Below are 11,624 nucleotides of genomic sequence, written 5' to 3' on the forward strand. Positions count from 1 at the left end.
CCGTCCCCCGTACACAACCTACACAGCACATGCGTCTCACCAAAATATTATTTTACCTGACATCCATAACTGGTCGTCACGTTAAAATTGTTAATGCCACGACTTTGTCCTTGCAAATATTTATTCTTCACGGTAAAAAGGTAAGTTTGTACCTTTTTATGAAGTCCAAAGACAATAATCAAATCTCCATAAATCAAACCCATTAAATGGGTCAAGCGGGGTCATCTTGAACCCTTCCATCATTGCGAAAGATTGTTTATGCCTTTGATACACAAAGCATATAAAACGTATAAACAAACATCAAAACAAATCAGACTTCAATGTAAAAGAAGATCTGAAATAATTACTTTAAAAATTAATAAACGAGTTGATAGATGTATCGATTTATATAAGATTTAAATTACTTCCTTTTATGAGCGTTTTGCAGCCTGGTGTAGTATAGAATTTCTCCAAAGGCAGCTAAAGTGTAGGCATTTAAATTTTGACAACAACAAAAACCATGATCGATATGATCCTGGTGTAATTTAAGAAGTCGAAAAATCCGGAGGTGTTCTCCCGCTGAGGCCATCTTTGTGTTTACTTTTTTTATCTTATTTTGGTTGATTCGGATGATGCATTTAAAATCCTATCAATCAATGATTTTTTTTCTTGCATTATTTCCATACAACTGTTTTTTTTTATTTTCTGTAATCTATACTCTATGATTAAATATAGTCAAATCTGATCAAAATGGAGATTTGCAATAATTGTGTTTTATGTGTCAAATATAGGTAATACAAAGCGGTCCAGTTTTTTAAAATTTCATGAGGTAATATAAAGAATTTAATGTGTTCAAATGCCAAACAAAAAAGAAAAAACAGTGCAAAACTTAAAATAGAATGCAAAGTTAATGTAACTTCACTGCACTTTCCGCGGTATGGGTTTTATTTTTGCTGTGATAATATGTTGTGCTATATTAAAGAACCCCGCATCGAATATTTGTATATTATTTCAATTACTATATTACCCTATAACGGAGACATTGCATTAATTATTCAATGCCAAATTTTCATTCATATAAAATATGGCTAATTATTCATTTTTGAAACCATGCGAGCTATACACGCATAAGAGCCTGTACTCCCTAGTTTGTTCATTTTATTCTATCCGACTATAGGTTTACATAATTTGAATATCTTGAAAGGAATAGTTTCCCTTTTTTGTAGATTGGTATTGTGAAATACATGTTTTAAGTTCTAAGTTACAAACTCGCTGACAGAGACTTTAGAATTCTTAACTAAGTTGGAAAACGTCTTAATCTTGGGGGTTAATGGATGCATATTTTATTCTAACTCTGCTCACGACACAGCATAGCATGAATTAATCCACTACAAATTATACAATTATGATTAATTTAAGATGGTATAACATGGAATAATAATAGAAAATGATTTATAGTTTTACACTTGCAAAATTTGTCCTTTACTCATATGAACTTATAAAACTTCCGAAAAAGTTTCAAATAAAATAAACAGTTTTGATTTAAATATAAGGGTTGTTTAATTAAGGTGTTAACATAAGTTCATTAAGAACATGTACCTAATTAAGAAAATCTTATTGTTTAATAAAATAGTTGAGCATTATTTGATTCTTCAAATTTCTTAATTTATAAAGCAGGAATACAATTTCTGCTATCTTAATTACACAGAAATAAAACAATAAAGGTGTATTTTATAATATTATAAAAGGACAATGCATTTCTCACCAACAGAGGATTGTGCTTATTTCAAACAGAAAATGAGATTATATCTCTCTTCCAGTCAGTTTAAATGCTAGTGTGCCTTTAACTGAAGATGCTTCTACAGAAACGTCCGATAATCCGACTGTTGAAAATTGTCAAGTAATCTAATAGTAAACATCAACAATATATAGACGATTTTATAGGCCTTTATTGAATAAACAAGATATAGATATCCAGCTATTTGTCCGGACTGTTTGAATAGCAGTGATATTAGGGTAAATAGTTCGATGTTTACAATAGAATAAAATGCGTAAGTGAGATTTGGAGTAACTGCAAAATTACAGACCTTTACCCCTTTTTTCGTTAAAGCCTTTACGAGCGTCTGGCTTTTGTCGTCTAACCAATAGGCGTGCTTGCGATAAGTGTCACCGCCTCCGATACACTACTGCGCATGTCAATCATAATCAGATTGGCCAATCATATTAGGGCTAATGGTGACATCTATCATAATGACGTTAGTTGTCTCGCAGTTAAAGTCGGAAAATTCTCTCAGTGTACATGAATTAGTCTATGGATCGTGATGTGAAAATTTTGCAAGTGAAGTCTATATTGACTGTATACATAAGTGAGTGAATCTTGTTTGTGTTGGTAATGAAGTAGTTACACATCAGGATAAAAAAACTTCTCAATAATAGTGATCGGTGATATTAGACTGAGTAAATGATTCTCCAAGGTACGGATGTAAGCAGAGACAACCCGGATCACAACATGGCGATGACTGCGGCATCTAGTTCCGGATTGTACCTAGGTTCGAGCTCCCCGACTGGACATAGTGGCTCCCCTGTGGATTTTAATTACCCGGCATCTCAGTCCATGCCTTATATACACAGAGACTTTGGTGAAATGAAATACATGCCGCCACAGCATCATCAAAATGGACATGGACATTTAAATCATTATGCTCACAACCCATGGAGTTCGATACCTACAGATATGGGTCCGTGGTCCAACAGCGGAATGGGCTCACACTTGCACAACCCACACCCCGATATGAGGGATATTAAACCTGGTCTACAAAATCAAGATTTGAGCAGTGCAGGGAGTACGTTACATCATCGACCCCCTCAGCACATGCATTCCCCGCAGGGATGGCACTCCCCTGTTACACCGACACACCTAAACCTGAACGGTAATGGGCATCAGCTCCAGCACCCGGGGTACGGTCTTCCTGGCATGAATGGCATGCTCTCACCCGCTCACCAGATACACCCGTCACTCAGGGATCATGACCCCTCAGATCTTGACGGCGGTCCCCACACCCCATCGGACGAGGACGCACCATCATCTGATGATTTAGAAGTGTTTGCTAAACAATTTAAACAGAGAAGAATAAAGTTGGGATTTACCCAGGCGGATGTAGGATTAGCACTTGGAACTCTATACGGTAATGTTTTTAGTCAAACAACCATTTGTAGATTTGAGGCATTGCAGCTTAGTTTTAAGAACATGTGTAAATTGAAACCCCTCCTTCAAAAGTGGCTTGAAGAAGCGGACAATTCGACAGGGTCAACTACTAGTATAGACAAAATAGCCGCGCAGGGCCGAAAACGTAAAAAGCGGACAAGTATTGAAGTGACTGTTAAGGGAGCCCTTGAGAGCCACTTTCTCAAACAGCCCAAGCCTCAGGCACAGGAAATATCGCAGTTAGCGGACTCTCTACAACTAGAGAAAGAAGTGGTTCGGGTTTGGTTTTGTAATAGGCGCCAAAAAGAAAAACGTATGACCCCAGCTGCTCAGTTGGGTCCAAATGGAGAGCTTTTAGGAATGTCAGATAGTGAACAAAACGATAATTCGCCACCTCAGAGACATGATATGAAAATGGGCAATATAAACTCGGACTCATGTAGCCCCATACAACAGGGCGGGGGCTCCGGTGACTCTGGGGTTTTGAACCTCGGTGGTATGGGTATGCCCTCTCTCGCGTCCTTAACCTCTCACAACTCAATGCCCACTAGTAGTGGGGGACACATTGTATCTATGTCAATGTCACACCTCCAGTCGCCGGTCTCACACCACCACTATCAGCAACCCCCGGGACATTGACATCGCGGCGTCACAAAAATTAAAGAAACAAACTTACCAGGTGACGTCCGAGTTCTAAGCAATGGATACCCTCATAACAGTGAGCCTGTGATTCTCGGAAAGGGGAAGGACGCGGCGGATTGGATCAGATACTGAAGTGACGTCATTGACGTAAACGCAGACGGCCAGTTTTGGTGGCTTATGTTTTGTAATTTATTATCATACTGTGAAAAAACTGAATGTCGTTGAACGGGAAAATGTATCTCAGACAGAAGTTCGTAAGTTTTATGTATGTTACAACAAAATCGTCAAAAGTGCTTCATTCTTTTGCCTTACTCGCGGTTTTCACACTCCTATGACCATATTTCAAAGTTGATGGCCCACATTATGGAATGTTTTACTTTCTTTTTCCTACTTTGTTTAAAAGTTAGAGAAATGAGTTGCCTTTTTTCACGAAATATAAAAAAAATATTTTGGAACAGCGAGTTATTTTTGTCGTCTGCTTTGAAATCAAAATTTCTGCTTGCAGGAATAACAGATATAATTAGCAAAGGGCAATTTTTCCCTATCAAGATGTTTTGATTTCTTGATCATTTAATAATACACGATGAGGCCAAGCATCTGTCGGGGTGTTTCGCTTCTCAGTTTTTCTAGTGTAACAGCGATACGCCATGATTTAATTTATATCAATTTTACAGTGTTATAGTGTCACATATGCGCCTAATGGACACAGAAATATTACTGCCCCGTTAAATTTTATTTAAGCATCGGTCATGCGTTACAGACTTTGGAAGGTTATAAATGATGCTGGTAATTTATATTAAAGAATGCTTTTGAGAAAGTAGAAATTGCTACACGCGTTATACCTACCTTTAATATACGCATCACCAGGGCAAATGACGGTGTTTTAAAGAAAACGGTCTCATATCCAAAGTTTCAAGTTTAAATTAATTTTACAGATAACAAAAGGGTTATTTTGAAACCCTAGAATGTGCAGTCAGGCTTACATTTTTTTCACCAGCTAAGATAGATTATGTGAAATATAGTTTGTTCAACCCGTGACAATCTTGTTTTGCTTTCTACGTCTGAAATTAAATTTACACTCGAGTTTATGTGGTCTAGTTTCTTCTTAATTTGATATATACCAAAACGTTGTTATTATATGGAAGTAATGTAATAATAATTACACAAAAAATGATTTTTTTTTTGGCGAAGGAATTATGGCCAGCTTGCGGGAACCACCAGATCAGAATTAAGTAATATTATATGTAGAAAATTTATATTTATGAGTCATTGTTGTATGTATGTGCTACGAGATTTTTTTATGAATGATAATATTTTTTCCAGATTTTTTTCTCTTCATTTAATAATGCATATTGTTATTTATTTGATTTGTTAGATCGATATATTGACGCAGTATTCAGTGCAACGTATGTTCCTTACTATTCTAAAGGATTAAAGCAAAAGTAGTGTATGTGAATAAAACTTTAGATACAGATGAAACAATTTATTTTCAACCAGTAAAGTACAGTTCAGATTTTTTTTACCTTCGTACAAGATTGATTTAAACCGCCGTTTTGTGATGTCAACTTTAATATGTCATCTTATTTTTGCAATTTATTTTCTCAGTTCATTCCTTTTTTCCTTATTTGATAGAAAACAGCCGTTTCAGCGAGTTATTTTTTTTTTCAAATGCAAGTCATGACAAAAACTGTCTAATCAACAAATACACTAAACACATCTTTATATTAGGAAAACCTGGCTGTGAAACGAACTTAAAAATATACTGAAAAATGTTGTTATCCTGCTGTATCGCTGTATGATTAATTGCTTATAAAGGTTTCCTGCCACTTACATACTTATTGCAGAAAAATGAAGGTCGCGCTATAATGATGAGAAATTAGGACAGAATTGTTTAATTACTTTTTCGTTGTACAGTGACTTTGAGATAGATTTTTTGTAAGGTTTTATCCCTACATCGAGGCAAAGATTTATGGGAAGTAGCACCACAAAACTGGTTTATAGTAAAACTTCAATTTATTTCCGCGTCCAGGTTGATTTTATGATGTAAAACTCTTTGTTTTCCCACAACTTCATTTCAGAAAGAAAAAAAATCGGGCAAAAGGTACAATATAATGATTCAGAAAATTTATTTCAAAAGCTTACATCTTTTTTCTACTGACAAATGTTAAATATCATAATGTGTATTTCAAGATTTTTCAACATGTCCCATGCACGAGTGATACACTTTGTTCAAACAAGACAAAATTTCTTTATTTATATATGAAGTAATAAACGCCTCTCTCTTATCTTTATGATCTTTATACTTAATAACGCTATGGAGTAGTTTTTTTTATTCAGTCAATATTTGAATGCGTAAAAAAATTGTAAACTGTTGTGCCATGATTGTTTTTATTTCTGTTAAGAAGGAATGTAACTTACAATTAAAAGAGTATACTTTTTATGCGGAGAAAGTGAAAATAGACCTTGAAAACAATGAAGAATACCTGTTATTTCTTTATTATTATTTATTTACAAATTTTGTAAATGTAGATGTATATTATTCTTTTATTATTTATCATTGAGAAAATTAAGTGCCATGTTTTTTTCATTCGTCCGTTACACATGTATTAAATTAATCTTATAATTTTATTTAATAGTTACGTCTTCGAGAAATGATTTATTTCTTCTTCTTTTTTTTGATTGATTTGCAATATTTAGATATGAACTCTTTTCTATTTACTTCAGTTTTTTAACTTTAGAATTATTGTGAAATACTACAGTTTAGGATCTCCAAAAAATCGGCATGCGAGTTCTCTCATTTTCCTTTGTACCGGTCATTCATCTTTAAGTATTTTTATCCCTCTTCCCCTTGAAATTCTCACCAAAAATAATAAGATAAGATAAGATAATAAGCAGCACAGTATTTCTGTTCGCTTATACAATTTTTTTTCTACCCGTCATATGAATTTTTTTTAAAATTAAATTTTCTGTACGAATGACCAGAAATGTTACATGTTCGTTCAGGTCGTTGAAAGGGAAATCGCCGACAACATTTTCATTGTAAATCATAATTGTACTTATAAGCATTGTATGGAGAGATGATTTTCGTAATTGCTCAGTTTTTTCTCCTTCATTTATGTGCATATTTCAATGTGTCTGTGTTTTTAAAAAAAATCACTGATTACGAGCCTGGTTGATTTTATATTGTTTTAACATAGTTGCCATTCGATATATGTGGAAAATTAATAAACAAATGATCTGCAGAACTCTCATTTCTTCTCTATGTTGTTTTATTACATGTTTTTCAATGAATGGTTGAAATATTATCTAATGAAAAATATATTCTGTTTCTTTTTTTCTGTAAACATACCAGAGATATTTGAATGTAGAACAAAATGCTCAGCCCCTCACCCCCGGGCTCCCCCCTCCCATCCCCTGCTCGATATCGCAGCTAATTTTACAGTGAAAATACAGAATATATTTTTCACTGCTACAAAAACTACATTAATGGGTAAAATTAGTTAAAAATATAGAAAAGACAGGAAATAGAAATAATATTTGACACTGTGTGCTACAAAGGATACCCATTTTTTGCTACTTAAGAACAAAGTATTCTTCATTCATGTACATCAGATCCGACATTTTCACACTATGCCACTCCTGAAAATAGTGCGTCTGGTGTTTACGTCGTGAAGATATTTTAATCTTATTTAAGAAAAAACAAACAAATATCCTATACATCAGCAGTATTCCTTCAGCTATCATTAATACGAATAAAAATGATTGAATAGACTACCTACAAAATGTTGAAAAAAAATATTTTCAGACATCTTTCATAGTTCTGTGTTTTCAATTTAAAAATGTTACACATCACTTCATTTTGTTGAGAATTAATTAAATATTTGGACCCTGCTTAATTCTGTTATAGAAATGCCTCTTACACAAGTGCGAAGTCTCTTAATTAGTAAATATTACATTTCATTTATGCAACAAAATGAGTAACTATGGATGTACTTCTAATTTGCATAGTTTTTGGAAGCGTTACCTTACATTTCAAAACATGTTTCGTGCATTGGTTTTATTACAGATCATTCTAGATAGATAAAATGCCCTGCATTTATGTAGGTTTTCATTTAAGGACATTTAATGATTGAAAAGACCCGAATGGTTTGATTGGGATGGCATTTAAGACTCTTTTAGATTATTTAAGAGCCGAGAAATTGGTTCCTTTATTGGCTAATTGAAAGTCTAACAGAGTTTTTGAACGTTTGAAAAAAAAAAAAGACGAGCGGGAAGATATCGCAATTATGAAAGTTCTATTATTGACCACGTTCTTGAAATCTGTTGCCTGATAAGAAGTCCATTGGTGATTAGATTCAATCGTTAACCCTTAGCCTGCTGGCGGCATATGGTTCTGCCTTTTCGACCAGTGCAGACCAAGATCAGCCTGCACATCCGTGCAGTCTGATCATGGTCTGCACTGTTCGCTATTCAGTCAGTAAATTTTAAGTAAACACCCCTTCAAATGATAAATATTACTGCCCATATTGGAAGATGGACCAGTCCATTATAGAAATTTAGCATGGTAAGGGTTAAATGTCGTATTAGTTTATATTGATGATATTGAGTTGTACACTGGTTTAATTTCATTATTCCTACACTATATTCAACCGCTGGATTATTCAGCTATTCTCTTTGAATCTGCAGATACTATCTATCAACTGTTGGTTTAGTGTTTAGCAAAAGGTAGCTGAAATGTCACGATTAAAACGGCCATCTGTTTTAGAGTGCAGTTTTACTGTAAAGAAAAAAAAAACAACTTCTTGTCTGTATTAGAAGAAAATGCATCTTGATTCTGAGTAAGCTTAAAAAGCTGACTGAAACTGAAAAAAAAAATGGAAGTTATGGACCTTTTTAACCTGACTATTCACACTTTCTGATAAACTTTGTTACTGAAGGGGCAGCCAGTGTCGCTACTACAGTCAAATTTTAAACGGAATTAAATTCTCCAAGACAGATATCGTTGAACTATCACCGGCAGACGAAGTTATAGATCTGTTACCCAATACACAAAGAGTTTGACAGTTAATTGTCACGATGGGTCCAGATAAGATAACGGATTAGGGACCCCGTCTGCTGTCTTGACACCTAGAGTCCCCGCGGCGTTAACATACAACGCAGCTCTACATGTTCACAATACACAACCCTGTTTTACTGTGTCAGATACATGTCAATGTAATATCTATACTAGCTGTTTTCGCGTGAGAAATCTGGTTGTTATTTGAAACAAATGGCCAATATATGTCGAATGCAGTATCGCTCGAGACATATCGATAATCGTTTAAATTGTACGATAAATCATTTAAAATAATGATCAAGATCCAGTACCGTGAAAACTACTTAGTTTTTGTCATGTAATTTATACAATTCAAATATGAATTGAAATTAATATTTATTCATTGATCATTAACTGAACTAAATGATTTTTATTTGATAAAATATTTGTGTTGCATTTTAAGTTAGAAATATGCGTGTATTCTCTAATGTGTAATCAGAATCAGAAGAAAACATTTATTTCTAATTAAGCCGGCATCATTTGCATTACAAAATAAGGAAACTATTTTAAATAAATAAAGTACGTGCGTATTTAGCGATCAAAATACCCCCGAATAGTGTAGTCTTACTCTACCACATTTTCCACTCCCTCGCATATTCTGTTATTGATTTTCAGTAACTTAATTTTACTTTTTGCAATATTAAAATGTCACATATTTTCAAGAAAAAAAAATCTTATTTTAAAGACGAAAATCTTACTTTTAAAACGAAATTCAAAAGCAATTATATTTTCATAAAGTCTTGAATTTAATATGGCCATGTTTTGTGGCTTTAAACATAGTTATTTTATTTAATAATAAACCACGGAAATTCCAAGTTTTTTTCTGATATTATATGTGCTATGTATCACTGTCTAATATAGTTTCCCTTCTCACTGTATTTAGCCATAATCTGTTTAAAAGAAAAATAATTTTCCACTTTGATAAAACATTAAGGATTACTTGAAAATAAGGGTGGCATATATCTGATATAGTCACAGAGAAAAATATCAAATATATTTTTCAGTTAATTTGTAAATTTTCATTAAAACATGAAATCAAAAGAAAACTCAAAGTCGCTTTCGTCTAATTATTTGGCCGTCTCACGGTGAATTACACTGAAGCAAACGGAATACGGACAAACTTATCCCCGGACAAAGTACCCACCTACCCTCCCCCCCCCCTCCCCTCAATGTAATCTAGTTGTACAGAATCCCTCATTGGTATTTTTTTCAAGTAAATAAAAAATGACTTCATTCCTTTTAAAAATGCATGATTACCATCTCAAAAATTGCAAGCTTTATCTTCTATATATATTTTTTTTTTAATTTGATAATTTCTACTGAACAAAACCAAGGACAGGTAAATTGGTATTTTTGTCCGTTTTGATCAAATTTAGAAGGGGCGAGGGTTGTTCAGGGTGGGAGGGATTTTGTCTTACATTCGAAACAAACAAATATCCTTGAAATTTGAAACACTTCTTTATTATTATATATTTTCTAAATAAGTGAATTGAATGATTCGTCCATGCAACGGTAATGAAGTTATGTGGGTGATATTTTGTCCTGCTATACAAATGAGCAAAAGGGTAAAGATAACTTCCGGTTGTAGACCAGAAATAGTGCTCGTGCACGTGCACGTATCTACACTCCTTCTGTAACATTCAAACGATCAAAATCACACAAAAGAGTTACAGTAGCTTTTATCCCTTCATTATATACCAAATGAGTATGCTGTATGCAAATGTGAGTGTAACGTAACTGTTGATAATGTAAATGTAACACAGGGTTAGAAAAGAATCAACAAAAAAAAAAACAAAACGTTATACAATAAAACATATTCTTGTATACACGCATATTAAATACATCCCACTCTTGATTCGGTCTCTTTTGAAATAGGTATGAAATGTGGTTTGATAATGGATTTAGAGCGTATCTGAATCTTTCAAAATTATTTTCTTGTTTCTTTTTTTTTGTTGTTGTTGTATAAAAAACATTTTAAATAGGAAGCGCGATCATGTTTCTGTTCCTTGTCTACGTAATAATATCTTAAAGTTATGTAGTTTTTGTTTTTAACCGGTGATACTTTCGTTTGTCCTCAGTTTAAAACATTAAATAAGATCTAAGTACATGTAAAACATAGTTTAATTGATGAAATCCTACACATGTAAGAAGTAACATGTCATTTAATTATAATTTGTTATTAAAGACTTATGGAAAAACTAAATTAATTACATTTCCCACTAACAAAAACAGATCTGATCCTACATAAACTGGTCTGCTGTTGACTGATGGTTGTGTTGGTGGTGATGGTGGTAGTGCTGCTGAAGATGATGACTTATAATAATAACAATGATGATGATGATGATTATGATGATGATATCACTATTAACGATGATGATATAATTCTGATGATGCAATAGCTGCTGATGAAGATTAATAATAATGATAATGATAATGACAATGATGATGATGATGATTTTACAAGTAATGATGATATGATTCTGATGATGCTATAGTTGCTGGTGATGCTGCTGATGATTAATGTTGGTGTTATCATAATAACGCTGATGTTTACAAAAACGATAACATTGTTAGTGATAATTATAATAACAGTGTATGTAATGATAATTTGAGGTAATAATAACAATAATAATGACAGATGATGAAATCATGATAATTGTTTTATGATAAAGAAGACTAAAGCCATAATTGAACGATACAGTC

The 11,624-nt window shown here is 33.4% G+C and overlaps 1 protein-coding gene across 1 annotated transcript; it reads left to right on the forward strand.

Annotated features, from left to right (window-relative positions):
* Nucleotides 1–2,250: 2,250 nt before the first annotated feature.
* On the forward strand, nucleotides 2,251–7,077 carry LOC128556186 (POU domain, class 3, transcription factor 4-like). The gene has a single exon (XM_053540334.1). The coding sequence runs from the start codon at nucleotides 2,441–2,443 to the stop codon at nucleotides 3,821–3,823; it is 1,383 nt and encodes a 460-aa protein (XP_053396309.1). The 5' UTR covers nucleotides 2,251–2,440; the 3' UTR covers nucleotides 3,824–7,077.
* The last annotated feature ends 4,547 nt before the right edge of the window (nucleotides 7,078–11,624 follow it).

This window comes from Mercenaria mercenaria, chromosome 4 (genome assembly GCF_021730395.1).
Source record: "Mercenaria mercenaria strain notata chromosome 4, MADL_Memer_1, whole genome shotgun sequence".
Lineage (NCBI taxonomy): Eukaryota > Metazoa > Mollusca > Bivalvia > Venerida > Veneridae > Mercenaria > Mercenaria mercenaria.